This window comes from Solanum dulcamara, chromosome 10 (genome assembly GCF_947179165.1).
Source record: "Solanum dulcamara chromosome 10, daSolDulc1.2, whole genome shotgun sequence".
NCBI lineage: Eukaryota > Viridiplantae > Streptophyta > Magnoliopsida > Solanales > Solanaceae > Solanum > Solanum dulcamara.
In genome coordinates, this window is record NC_077246.1 from 67,955,854 (window position 1) to 67,970,417 (window position 14,564).

The following is a 14,564-nucleotide window of genomic DNA, read 5'->3' on the forward strand; positions in this document are numbered from 1 at the left end:
AAGCATAGAACCAAGATCAAAGTTTAGGAAATTGAAAACATCTGACTTGTGAGAGTGCACGTTAAACGGCGAATGCCAAACACATACGCAGCCCCTCTAACTTGCCCCTAAATTTCAGTTGAGCAGGCACAATTTGTTCGAGTCTCCTTTGTTGGCAAATCACAATACACATACTGGTCAAAATATTCTTCTTTACGTGTGTATATATATATATATATAGTAGATATATATATATATATATATAGTAGATGATGAACCGTTTGGTGAAAATCTAGTCTCATCTACTTGTTGAATTTCTTAAACAGCATCAGGATCCTTTGTAAAGTTACTTGTACCGTTTCTTCCCACATGTAGACCAGAAATCTTTCTTTATGAACAGTTTGAATTTAGTACAAATACATACCCTTTACAACAAATTCACCTCTGTATATACAGCTCACGTTCTATGTAAATATGTTCTTTAACGTGTACTTCCTCTTAAGGTAAAGAGGTTGAGTTGAACCTGAAAATGAAATCGTCTTTAGTATAAAGTACTTAACCCCTGAAGTAGGACTTCACGGGGCGAATTGGGATTAGCTAGCCAGTCACCCTTTTCTGAAAACAACTAATACTTAAATTGCAAACTAGTTACGATCAACTATATAAATCATTTACATCAATTCTGCTCTATTTGAGTTCATTTCAATCCAATACTCAATAATTTGTTGATTTTTACAGCAAATTAGGAAGAAAAAAAAAGAGAGAACAATTACACAACGAAAGGATGATTTCGAAGTTATATTTGTTTCTCGAATTTACACACAGAAAGGTGGAATAATCTCGCCTGATATGGGATGACGAAAAAAGGCTGTTATTTCCTGATACTTCTTGCTCAGATATTCAGCTTCCGAAAATGGTTCAAAAACGTTCTTCTCATTGACCTAGTCATGTAAGTACCGCCAGTTGTTTTATGCATTTACACAAAATTGTGCACTTACACTAGCCAATAACCCAAACTGAGCACCGAGCATTCTCTATCAACAAGCTGGCTCCTGTTTCAACTGGATTCCACTTCTGCAGCCAAACATCATCGGCTGGGGAAATAGAGGGATCCATCACCATCATGACATGTTGCAAGAAATCTTGTTTAACATAGATGAACTTGGAGCATATTTAAGACGACCACACAGAAGTTCTATTGACAGGGTAATTCTAGTGATATGGTGGAACTTGAAGAACCGATTCAGTAAGGCGCTGGATCAACCCTAGTGATATGGCATAAGAATTGAACGTTGTGTCTAAAAAAGGGTGCAAAAAGCAAGATCACCTGGGCTGAACTAGGCGAAAGACTACTAGCGAGCTCCTCATTCAAGAAGACTGGAAGTGGTGGCATTTGGCTCATAATCCCTGGCATATTTTTCATGCTGAAATGACATAATAACAGTAGTATTATATGAATGGCAGGACAATTAAAAGTCAGCATGGTGGCAAATAAAAAGGATGATAGAATTACTTATTTAAAATCGCAGTTAAATTGTTCTTCGTCCGGAAAAAGAGATCAACATTGTCCTGCAACTGCTCATTTACATATTGACATCAGATATCAGAAGCTATGCAAAATAGAAAATAGTAAGGTAGGAACATCTGCCAGTCGCCCTCCCAAAGATGCGATAGAAACAGAAATAAAAACAAAAAAAAAGACTAATCCATGAAGAAAAAGTTAAATAATTCCATCTTCTTTATTTTTACTTTTCCAAGGATTTTATACACCTCATTCAATTCCCACATTAGTTTTCTTACTTCGTTCCTTTTTTTAATAACTGTGGTTTTCGAGCCAGCTTTCACGCACCTCGACTAATTTCATGGGACACCTACCACCTCCCACTAGCAATAGTTACCGGGTAACTCTGTCCACCAAGGCTAAGACAGATGGGAAGAAATTACCTAGTGTTTTTTGCCTCTGCTAGGATTTGAACCTGAGACCTACTTAGTTCTATTATTTTAACAGTAAATAACAAGTATCACCATTCTCTTTGTACTCAAACTAAAAGGACTACCAAAGCTGACACAGAAAGGCCAACAGATGAAAATGTCACCGATCTTTTTTATGACCTATGTTACATGCACTCTCAAGTCGTGGTAATTACCATTGCTGTCGAAGGATCAGGCTCATTAAAAGTTAATGTGAACACAGACAAAACTTGGATATGGTTACAAGGAATCAGCAACTTAAATGTGTCCCTGGGTGTGTGTTTCTATACATATACAAGAGCAATTCAGAATTATCTTAATTTCATTTTAGAAGAGTGGTTTAAAAGTACTTAATATTAAATTGGCCCAATCTTTTGTCATTGTATACCTGTAATCTCATATTAATGAGCCTTCCTTCTTTTCTTGTTAGTGTTTCTATTGTATAAAAAGTAGCACCGGTTTAAAGTGCTTTTCTTTATAATGTAAGGTAGTAAACGCCATTTGAGGTGCTTAGTCGGGGTGCAAACTTAACAAAGTTTACATTCCTAGAGTGTTCAGAAAATCCATATAGTTTTCCAAGTCATTTAGATAAGATAGTTTAATATGCTTTACTTGGCCGAGGATTTATCAGAAACAGTCTCTCTACCTTCACAAGGTAGTTCATAAGGTAGGGATAAGGCTGTGTACACCCCACCCTCCCAAGACTCCACTTATGATATTACACGGGTATGTTGTTGTTGTTGTCGTCCCCACCCTCTCCAGACTCCACTTGTGGGATTATACTGGGTATGTTGTTGTTGTTAGATAACATTGATTACACCAAAAACAAGTTTCTCAAACAACTAGATTTTTAGGCATTTATAGCTAGAGCATGTCCTCCAAACTCCAAAGCACCTCCTATTCTTTTCCTTCCCTGGGCCAAAATCTTCTAGTTTCCCCAAACATTTTCTTGCAACACATCGAAAATCCATCACTGGCTTTGGTATGGCCATTCCACCTTGAACATAAAAAAGATCAACACCTACCAATATAAAGAGATGGTTGACTGCTTCACCATCCCACCCACACATGAAATATCTATGGCACAACTCCTCTTCTTTCTTTTGTGGTTATCCAAACTAAGGACTGCTTCCAGCGCTGTCGTTCAACCAACTACCTCCAGGAGAGCTGTAGCTTCTATTTAATTTTCGGCGGAACTGCTGACCATGTGCCAAGTGTGACCACTAGAGCATAGAACAATTTTCTTTTGAAAATGGTAAAGTTGTATTATTCAGCATTAAGGACATGCTGGCAACCTCCAAAAAGTTATGGACCAAGAAAAAAGTAAAAAGTTACAGTAATTACAGAGATCCTGAAAAGTCTACTAACTGTTAAGCTTCTTCTATACCCTCTTCTTTACACCAAAAATACAAAGTATTGATACAATTCTCGTTAATTTTCTGGTTTGGGTTAGAGATATCCTCAAAGCATTTGTTGTTTCTCTCTCTCCATGTTGACAACCATATGTTTTTCAAAATTTAGCTCCTTCCTCTCCTTATCCAACAGATGAGTAGGTCAGCAGTGTGTTCTGGTATTACCCAATTTTCTTGAGACATACTTAGAAACAGAGACCGGATCTGTGTGCTAATCCTACAATGGAGAAACAGATGATTGTTGGTTTCCTTCTTCTCCTTGCAAAAAAAAAACATTTAACTGTGAATCTTTCAACTCTTTTCTTCGTCCATGAGTATCAGGGCCTATACAATCAAATCCATGTTTTATTGACATAGCTGACTTACTACTATCACCTTCCAGCTCTGGAAAACTTCCTGTCCCAGCTGTGGTCATTCTGTGAGGAGGAGATTTTTTATTTTATTTTTTAAATTGGTAATTGCTCTCTTCGGCATTAAGGACATGCTGGGGACCTCCAAAAAGTTGCTAACAAGAAAAGGAGAAAAAGGCTAATTACAGTGAACCTAACAAATCTACTAACTGTTCTACTTCCTCTGTACTTTACTCCTTACACCAAAAATAAAAGGAGACAAATACATTTCTCTTTCACTTTCTGAATGGAATTTGTTTTATTCTCATAACATCTTCCATTTCTCTCCTTCCATATTATCCACCAAATGCAAGCTGGGGTCATTCTCCGCCATTTCTTCTGGCTCTTACTTTCTCCTCTCCTAATCCAACAGCTCAGTAGGTCAGCAGTGTGTTCGGGCATAGTCCAGTTGTTGTCTGTGAGTTTCAAGAACATGGACCAAAGCTGGGAAGTGACTTTGCAATGCAAGAATAGGTGATTGTTGGTCTCATCTGTCTCATTGCAGAGAAAACATCTGAATACTATTTGTTGGCCCTTCTTCTTCAACACTTCTTGCGAGAGACATGCTCTCTTGGCCACCAACCATACAAAACACTTCACCTTAGTTGATGCCTGACTTGTCCAAATCTGCCTCCACCTTGCCAATCTGATTCATTGAAGAGATCCTACTTCCATCCTGTAGAGCTTGTTCACAGAAAACCTTCTATCCTCAGTGTGTTTCCAGTTGATTATATCATTTCTTCTATCCTCAGAGTGTTTCCAAGAGTGTCAATCTCGGAGAATCGGTTTGAATTCATGCCGGGGCGGTCGACTATTGAAGCAATCCATCTTATGCAGAGACTGATGGAGAAATTTAAAGAAAGAAAAAGGGATCTTCATATGGTATTCATTGATCTTGAAAAGGCCTATGACAAAGTTCCAAGGGATATTCTCTGAAAGTGTCTAGAGGCTAAAGGTGCCCCGATGGTGTATATCAGAGCGATACAGAACTTGTATGCCGGAGTCAAGACACGGGTTCAGGCGGTGGGAGATGACTCAGAGCATTTTCCTATTGAGATGGGACTACATCAGGGATCTGTGCTGAGTCCGTTTCTTTTTGCATTCGTGTTGGATGAGCTGACACGGTCTATTCAAGAGGATGTTCCATGGTGTATGTTATTTGCAGATGATATAGTTTTGATTGATGAGACTCGGGACAGAGTCAATGATAAGTTGGATGTTTGGAGACACACTCTGGAGTCCAAACGATTCAAATTGAGCAGGACCAAAACAGAATACTTGGAGTGCAAATTCAGTGTTGCGATGGATGAAGAGGGCATAGAAGTGAGGCTTGCCAATCAACCTATCCCCAAGAAAGAAAGTTTTAAGTATCTTAGATCCATCATCCAGAGTAGTGGGGACATCGATGATAATGTCACGCACCGCATTGGGGCAGCATGGATGAAATGGAGGCTTGTCTTTGGGGTCCTGTGTAATAAGAAGGTACCATCCAAACTTAAAGGTAAGTTTTATAGAATGGTGGTTAGACCGGCGTTGTTATATGAAGTGGAGTGCTGGCCAGTCAAGAACTCGCATGTTCAGAAGGTGCATGTTGCGGAGATGGGGATGTTGAGATGGATATGTGGTCACACTATGAGTGATGGAATTAGGAATGAGGCTATTCGGGAGAAGGTAGGAGTGGCCCCTGTGGCAGACAAAATGAGAGAAGCAAGGTTGAGATGGTTCGGGCATGTGCAGAGGAGGGGTGTCGATGCCACAGTTAGGAGGTGTGAGCGGTTGAATTTGGATGAGGTGATTGGACAGGATATGGCGTTACTCCATATCACCGAGGACATGACCTTAGATAGAAAGGAGTGAAGGTCGCGGATTAAGGTAGAAGGTTAGTAGGAGTAGAAGGCTAGTAGGGATAGAATGATGTCATGCATTGTGACAGTTTAGGATTAGTTGTAGCTCTAGGCGTATCATTATAGTTGTGTTGTTATTGCCTTTTGAGTATCTTAGTATGTTGTATTTGTTATTGTTCTTGCCTTGTAAAATTTGCATCGTATTGTTTTTTTTTGCCGTTATGTTATATAAATTGGTTTTTTCTCATATTTGGGGCCGACATATTTGAGTCGAGGGTCTCTGCGTACATTCTACCCTCCCCAGACCCCACTTGTGGAATTTCATTGGGTATATTGTTGTTGTTGTGGACAGTCATGGTATAAAGTTCTGAGGAGATGTTCTATCCAATCAGAGCCTCCAGAAGAGCGGCAAATCTGGGTATGTTATAAAAACTTCTCCCTCAATGCAACATACCTAACCACAATCTGTCCAAAATTTTACATTCCATTCACAGCTTTATATCTAATGAATTTCCAAACACCTCCAGCTGCCTTATGATTTTATCCAGAAATTCACACCATGTGAGGTTGCAACTGTTTTCAAGCACCACCACTGCTCTTTTGCAACCTACCTCCCTACTTTTACACCAAGTGTTAGTCTATTTCCTGCCACTTCCTCAACAACCAGTATTGTGCTTTGAAAGGTTTTTGACACCAAACCCTCCTTTATTCATTGGCTTAATCAACTATTCCCATTTAATAACATGGTATTTAATGATATTTATTCTCTCACAATTACCCTCAGACATTATCCAACCCATCGTGACATGGCCTTGTCACGTTTTCTGTACCTGTTTGGCCAAGTGAAATTCCATTTTTTCAGAATCCAGAGCATGATTTCCACCAGGTGTTTGATTCTTGTCATACCAGTATTGAATAATTCTATTCGCCCATTTGTGCCTTGATAGTTTCTGATAAAGGGTTCTTCCTGATCACATGCATATCCTCATCCACCATACCAAACATTGACCCCTTGTTTCATCATCAATTTGGAAGAAACATATATAAATGTTAATCACAACTTCCTCATTCATCTTCATTCTTCTATGCGTCCAAACTGACCATTCATATCAAATTTTTGTACTAAAAAACATCCAGAGATCTCAGCCAACTTACTCATTTTCCTGCATATGATGGCTATGCCCTTCATATGATTTGGCAGCAGCATCTGAAACTTCACTGGTTGATTATTCCTCTGTTTACACAAGCTTTTTCTCAATGCAATATATTAAAACCATGAAAATTCTGTCTGATTGTGTGAAACGATTTCGATAGACTTCTTGCCCCAAGGGAAAAAAATCTTCCCCTCTCTCGAGTTCCCTGTCTTCATGCAGCTCTTTTCTCATTAAACAAGATATGATCACACATGAGTCGCCTTAGACAAGCTTATAATGCTGCGTGAATGAAACTTATGTTAGCACTAAAGGATCAGAAACGATGCTGCAGAATCAGAAAATTGCCGCAGAGAGAGCAAGACTTGTCCAGCTCTTTTCTTGTCAGTATTAACAGAGCCAATGTTTTCTTTTCCCTGTTGGGCTATGGCTTTTAATAAATATCATCCCCAGAAAATTTTCTACAAGTCATCTTCCATTTCAAGAAAACTATTGAAGTCCTTCAACAAGAAGTCCGCATCTTGTTTTTCTGATTCTCCCCCAATTATTTCATAAGTTTCATTCTATAAACAAGAGGTTGAGACTGATACCTTGAACGTTGAGAGGTTAGCTGAAATTTTGTTAAGGGCCTGATTATTTTCTTCCAATAGACGCCTTGTTCCAAGTAATGCTGCTAAGCAACACAAAAACCAGTTAGACAATTAGAGGCAAAGCTGAATGAAACAACTCAAGATACAAAACCAAAAACACATAAGAATTTCACAATAGTATTAGCACAAGAACAAGATTGATCAGTAATTTCAGTAAGAGTTTTACCAGATTATGCAAAATGACATATTTCAGTGTTTGCGTGAATAAATTGGTCAAACATAAAACATTTTGACAGTTGTATAAGTTGAAATTTACTTTAGTTACTGCAGTAATTTTTAGTCTAATAAGTTGCTTAAGTTTAGGATAATTTGAATTTTAAATTTTTATTAGATAGATTAGTTTACAACAACAACAACCCAGTGAAATTCCACAACGTGGGGTCTGGGGATTAGATAGATTAGTTTGTTGAGATATTTTAGTTAGTTTTAAATTTCAACTATTGTGTTTTATGTTGGCTATTTAAAGCCCCTCAATGCTTAATAAAATTATTGAAAAACAATTGAAATCCATTTCAATCCAAAGAAAGTCATTTTAACTCCTTTTTTGCTGCCCCATTTTTTTAAAAAAAAAACAGTGGCATCAAGAGCTTTATTGATCTTACGGGATCTGTGAGTTCTTTCAAAGAACTACCATACAATTTTTAACCCGTAAGGACTACCTTTTTAACCCATAAGGGCTATCCATTTTAACCCACCAGGGCTATTTTCAACCCGTGCTTTTTTCAACGCATAGGCTATTTTAAATCAATTTTCAACCTAAAAAAAGGATGTCAAGTAGCAGTCTCTCTTTGAATGCCCAAAAAAGTTTCACTGACAAAAACTATCAGAATTGGTCATTGAAAATGAAATCATATTATGAAACATATCTTTTATGTGATATTGTGATGGAAGAAAAATCATCACAACAACTCTTTGCAACTCCGAATTTCCAAATGAAAGCACTTTCAAACAAGAGAAAATCATAGATGGTGCTTTTTAAGCACAAAATCAAAAGAAGAAAAAGAAAGAAGAAGAAATTTTGCAAGTTCAAAAATGATCAAAGAATCACCAACCACTAAAGCGGAATTTGAGGAGTAGTAATTTTATAAATTGCAGTAAATAAAGCAAAGGAGGAGTGTTGAAATTTACTTTAGTTACTATAGTAATTTTTAGTCTAATAAGTTGCTTAAGTTTAGGATAATTTGAATTTTAAATTTTTATTAGATAGATTAGTTTGTTGAGATATTTTAGTTAGTTTTAAATTTCAAACTATTATGTTTTATGTTGGCTATTTAAAGCCCCTCAATGCTTAATAAAATTATTGAAAAGCAATTGAAAGTCATTTCAATCCAAAGAGAGTCATTTTAACTCTTTTTTTGCTGTCCCATCTTTTAAAAAAACCAACAGTATACTTGCATTCGGAACACGTACAAGATCACACTTTCACTCCCTTCCTCTATTTATCCTTACAAATCTTGTTTCCCGAAATTAGGTTACAAGAAAGTTGTGCAACCCACACAAACAGTTCAAATATGATCAACTTGTAACATCCCAATTCTTCTTATTTTAAACTTCCCTTTCCCATTCAAACAAAAACATGCAACACAACCTTTTTCCATCTCCTTCACTTTATCGGGATAGTGATTTCCAAACTAAGCATTGTGAATTGTGCAAGAAGAAGCTAAATAACGAATTGTTATTAAGATTTAAGAGTGAATATATTGTCATTAGATTTTATCACAGAAGAAAGAAGAAGCTTAATAAAATGATATTTCTATATTTTTCACTATAGCAGATTGCTGTTCATCTGATACCAGAATGAATAACACACACACTTTTAACCAGAAACATTATCTAGCTGCATCAGGTATTATTAGGTAAGCAATTATCTGTTACAAGATCATTTAAGTCAATTTCAGGAAACAGCTATTTAGTTAGAGAGGTCATAGAACAACTTTGTTTTCTGGCAAAAGGAAAATGGAGAAGAATAGTTTCCTATTGATAAACAGGTGAAACTAACCTCCTGATGGCAAAACATCACCATGGCCATGATGATTCATGGAGAGGGAATATGGAGCCAAGCTCATAAGTGAAGCAGATGCACTACTCTTTGAGGATATTTCTGCTAATTTATCCTGAAGAAGCATGAAAAATGTAATGTTTTTCTTTCTCTATGATAAAATATGCAAAAGGAAAGATGCATGTAGATAGAGACATCCCAATAGACATACATAGAGAGATGATTAGTGATTAATGTCATGAGTCATGACATACTGTAACTAGGGCAGAACATATGAACTTTCGTAAAAGTAATTCCACTAATTCGGTTTCTAAAAGTAGAATTTACTAGTTCATTAGTGATCTGAAATGTGACCATTCAGAAATTTTCCTGAAGCAGAGGCAAAACGCAAAACCAATTGGCACATTCTACTAGATATGTAGACAATCCTATTGCTCCTTCCCATTAATAACAAAAAGGTGATGCCTCAGTAAAGAGAAGGGCAGCCCGGTGCACTAAAGCTCCCGCTATGCGCGGGGTCCGGGGAAGGGCCTGACCACAAGGGTCTATTGTACGCAGCCTTGCCTTGCATTTCTGCCAGAGGCTGTTTCCAAGGCTTGAACCCGTGACCTCCTGGTCACATGGCAGCAACTTTACCAGTTACTCCAAGGTGATGCCTCAGTAAAGAGAAGAAATGACAAAATCCACCTGCCCCTACACTCACACCCATCAGCACCGGTATAGTTTCTACTATGTAACAGCAGGAAGTATAATAACAAAGTCCCAAAAGATCCAGCAAGACAGGTAGGAACTTTTTTTATGAAAAAAATTCTAAAATAAATAAAATCAGATAATCTTTACCATTTGAAACCTCGATTCAAACATTGAAATTCTTGGATAGTCATAGGCAAGACAGAAAGAACTTTCTTTGGTCCAGCAACAGTAGTATGATTATAATACTTAAGAAGTTCTTTTTGGTTAAATGATCAAGTTCTCTAATGTTGAATCGCACTCTACAAATACAGGGAAGAGGTCATTTCTTTTTCAAAATTGATTTAACTAGCTGTTTTCAATTGCCATTGATTCCAGGTAATAAAGATTGCACCCTCTTCCTCTTCATTAACAAGTTTAGTTAACTTTCGAGAAAGAGAATAAATACTAAATAGTTGGGTGTGAGTGAGTAACTATACATCTATACTGACTCAACAGTTAGATAAAATAGCTCGACAAGGACATTTTAACATATGATAAGACACCTATCAAGTGGATCTCATTTTAGACAGAATTTACTCATTAAAAGCCAGCACAAGTAGGCAATGAAAATTTACAGTTGCAAAAACTCACTCCCAATTAATCTCAAAAGGGGCTGGAAAACCTATATGAATATCTAATTCATGAGCATTTAACAAGTTACACCAAAAGGCTGGAGCCACTGGAAAGTTGACAGCACCATCAAAAAGATTTGGAAGATGATACCAGCTTCCATCTTTTGGACTACCTGGAATGAAAGAAATAGAAGATGTTTTGATGGCCTCTCAACTAGCCAATCTATGCTCAAAGCTAAATGTCTTTCGTATTTATATAGTTGGTTTTTTTTGTCCCCAATGGATTCCAGCTGATAGCTTTGTAGATTTTGTTTGCTCTATGATAGATACCTCTCTTTTCTCTCTTTCCAAATCACCCGAAAAAAGGGCAAGCTGGTATGTTAATAATATATGCTCCTTCTTTGTTTTCTCAGCTCCTTTCCTGTATAGATTAAGAAAGCCTCCTTCAGTCCTAGGCACCCAATATCACTCATCTTTTTAAACTATCAGCCCATCAACGTTCAGAAACAAACTCCATAGCTGCCTAACCACTAGCTGTGTAGCAACAGATGGCTTGTATCTTAACCATAAATCTCACACCTATAACACCTACTACACATTAAAATCTTATCTTCTGCAGAGTTGATTGTGTCAAACAAGCATCAAATGTGACAATCCAACAAAACCCAACCACCTTACGATGTGCTTTATTCCTCCAGATAATCGGATCACCTGTTCCTAAAGGTCATTGGAACCTGGCAATATCTCCACAACCAGTAATACAATAAACTCTTGCTTCGCAATATCAAACTTCTATCCATAACTCCTCTCCTTTATTTTAGTTACTTTGCTCCATTTCGCTGCCGGGAAAGTATTATCCACTTTATCTCCTTCACATAAAAATTCTCTCCTAATATTATCAAACTTGCTCTCTGCTTATAGCTGGAAACAAAGATGTCACATTTAGACAGATAAGCTAGTATTTGGTCAGAATAGTAAAATTACATTTGAAAGCATGCACATTTCTTTAAACTACCATGACCAAAGAATTTTCAAACATAAAAGTTACCGTGAACAGTTTCTAAAAACTCCCAGATTCAAGAATTATTGGATAACTGAATAACTCACTATGTCTGATCAGTCTAGACTTTGAGGACCTTAGATAAGTAAATCAAAGTAATTTGTATACCATACGAGATAAAGGGAAGTTAGGAAAAGGATTAAAAGGAAGTAAAGTAGATGATAGCACACCTTCCTGTCTTTCACTTTCTTCCCCAAACTATAGTCTTCCTGTTTCCTTCGCTTTCTCTGACAAACAATAACTAAAGATGTAAGCAAGTCTTTCTCAACAAGCATCAGCTATGACAAAAAATGCTTCAGACTAATGAAAGGAGTCATCAGAAATAGCTTCTACAAAAGAGATGAAGGATAGAGATAGATACAGTCAAGTAATTGAGAGATATTAAACACACTGGGTAGCTCACCGAGATCCACCTACATCTCAGTGCAACATCACGGACATTTTTATCGCGGAGTGTGGCTGCAATCTTAATGTATTTCATTATACGTGGTTCATTGGCATACCTATTAACAAAAAAGTTTGAAGGTCAAATACATGCGTAAGGATATATATTTTTGTCACAAACATGGATAGACTCAAAAATATCTCAGCATCTATATTAATTAAGAGACCCAAAATAAATCTACCAACTTGATAAGTCCTTCCTCCAGTTTGTAAAGTTCCTCGACCGTCCATTCAACAGCGAGGCCCGTATCATGCTTGAGCCCTGGCACTGTATCTATAAGAAAAGAATCTGAACAACTTCCATACTGACTAGTTATTGGACTATTGCTACTAGTGTTATTGGTTGTCATCATTGTTGGATTCCCTGAATACAACATCCCTCCTCCTACACCACTATTATTTACATCGAAATTCATTCCAAGGTGACTGTAGTAATCACTCATCAACATCATCTGAGATGATGAGCTCCCAATTGCCCCTGATTGAAATAATAAAGCTTGCTGGTGAAACCCTGTATTAGACTCTGCAGCCATTACTTCACTAAAGCATTTAACTCTATTCAAGTACTTCCAGAAAAATTCACCAAACTCCTGAATCCACCCAGAGCTACATAACAATAGGTAAAAGCAGCAGCTTCAAAAACCCAAAATTCATCTGGGGTTCATCACTGTTCCAGGAGAGTAAAAAAGGTTACAATACACAAAACTATACAGTACCAAGACAGTTCCCCCAAACTCCTCAATCCACCCAGAGCTACACAACAACAGAAGAAAAAAGCAAAACAGCACTACAATCAGAGCTTCAAAAACAAAAAATAAAAGCCCAAAATCTATCTGGGGTTCATCACTGTTCCCGGAGAGTAAAAGGGGTTGCAATACACAAAATTATACAATACCAAGACAATTCACTAAACTCCTCAATCCACCCAGAACTACACGACAATAGAAATAAAAAAAGTAAAAACTACAATCAGAACTTCAAAAAGACCCAAACTTTTTATCTGGGGTTCATTGATTTTCCCAGTAGAGTAAAAGGGGGTTTGCAAAAACACTAAATTATACAGTACCAAGACAATACATTTCACCAGATTCCTTAACCAAGATGAAAATCCCCTTCAAAACTAAAACCCCACTTGGGTATTTGTTACCTTTGTTGATTAAATTACATTGCTTCACAAGATTACCCATGAAATGAAACTCAGATATTTTGTGAAAGAATAAAAACCCAACATCAAAGAATCAAGAAATAGTACTTCATGTAAGTATTAGTGGAGGTACAGAGTGAGAGAACTGACAGAACAGGGAAAAAAAGGAGAAATCTTGTTGAAATTTTTTTCTTTATCTAGTCTTACCTTTTTCTTTTATGGAAAAAAATAATATGAAGATTTTTGGACCAATGATTTTACGTATATTATAAAGTTGAGACCTAGGATTTGATGTTTTATCTATTATCAAGACAGGAAATGAAATGTCGACCTACTTTAGGCCTATTCTCAGATGGGGGAAATTACGGAGATAAGCTCATTGTTTATGCATTATAATTATTTATGAAAAAAATTTACGATGAATGTATAAGATTTGAATCTCTTGATTTGATGTTTTATCTATTATCAAGACAGAAAATGAAATGTCAATCTACTTTAGGCCTATTCTGAGAGGGGAGAAATTACGGAGATATGCTCGTTGTTTACGCATTATAATTATTTATGAAAAAAAATTATGATGAATAAATAAGATTTGAATCTCTTTTTGCTTGAAAATAAATAAAAGGATATTTCATCAAGTGTCGAGATAATCAACTTGCATTAAAAGTAGATTACAACAAAAAAGGAGATAACAACAAAAAAGGAAATAACAAAGAAGTAACATATTCGATACGATATTCACCTAAAACTTTTGAGGAAAACAATCTGAATAAATTTCTAAATTTTTTTTGCAATGAATTGAATTGGCTTTAATGAAATTTTACGTGCATATTTCATGCGAAAATCACGCGAGTTGTTAAGTCAAAAAAAATGTCAAACTAGACACTTGGGTCTTATTGTAGGTATTTAAAAGGTAAGATTACTTAGTTGAGGTGTCTATGTGAAAGTTTGTGTTAACTTCAAGTGTTTCTGTATGTATTAAGCATCTAATATACAATGATAACTACGTTTCAGCCTCAAATAAGTTGAAATCAATTATATAAAACCTCGTTTTGTTATTTAACTTCATATCATATCACTATATTATGAGGATTCATATGAATCAACAAGTTTTATGTTGATTACCGACCTATTACAGTTTTTCTCCTTTATCTGGACTTGAAATAGCATAACAAATTGTTCTAAAACACGTAAATCATAAGGGTCCGTTTGGTCTG

At 36.5% G+C, this 14,564-nt stretch overlaps 1 protein-coding gene across 5 annotated transcripts; it reads right to left on the minus strand.

The window, feature by feature from the left end:
* Nucleotides 1–649: 649 nt before the first annotated feature.
* Nucleotides 650–13,528, minus strand: LOC129870016 (uncharacterized). Of its 5 annotated transcripts, none has more exons than XM_055944581.1 (8): nucleotides 12,390–13,526; nucleotides 12,163–12,262; nucleotides 11,930–11,986; nucleotides 9,396–9,510; nucleotides 7,337–7,419; nucleotides 1,493–1,554; nucleotides 1,307–1,403; nucleotides 650–1,073 (listed from the first exon to the last, which is right to left on the minus strand). In XM_055944581.1, exons 1-8 carry the CDS (start codon nucleotides 12,734–12,736, stop codon nucleotides 1,017–1,019), a joined length of 918 nt encoding a protein of 305 aa, XP_055800556.1. In that variant the 5' UTR covers nucleotides 12,737–13,526; the 3' UTR covers nucleotides 650–1,016. The 5 variants fall into 5 exon arrangements, with proteins under 5 accessions (XP_055800556.1, XP_055800557.1, XP_055800554.1 ...); XM_055944582.1 differs by having other exon boundaries at nucleotides 7,337–7,416; nucleotides 12,390–13,525; XM_055944579.1 differs by lacking the exon at nucleotides 650–1,073 and having other exon boundaries at nucleotides 1,080–1,403; nucleotides 12,390–12,870; nucleotides 13,351–13,528.
* Between the last annotated feature and the right edge of the window lie 1,036 nt (nucleotides 13,529–14,564).

Bases quoted from the DNA above. Each gene is read 5' to 3' on its own strand.
- LOC129870016 (XM_055944579.1), bottom strand. From the start codon at position 12,736: ATGGCTGCAGAGTCTAATACAGGGTTTCACCAGCAAGCTTTATTATTT. The intron at 11,987-12,162 runs GTGAGCTACCCA...ATTGTTTGTCAG, and splicing joins TGAGATGTAGGTGGATCTCG to AGAAAGCGAAGGAAACAGGA. The intron at 7,420-9,395 runs GTTAGTTTCACC...TGTGTTGCTTAG, and splicing joins TGATGTTTTGCCATCAGGAG to CAGCATTACTTGGAACAAGG.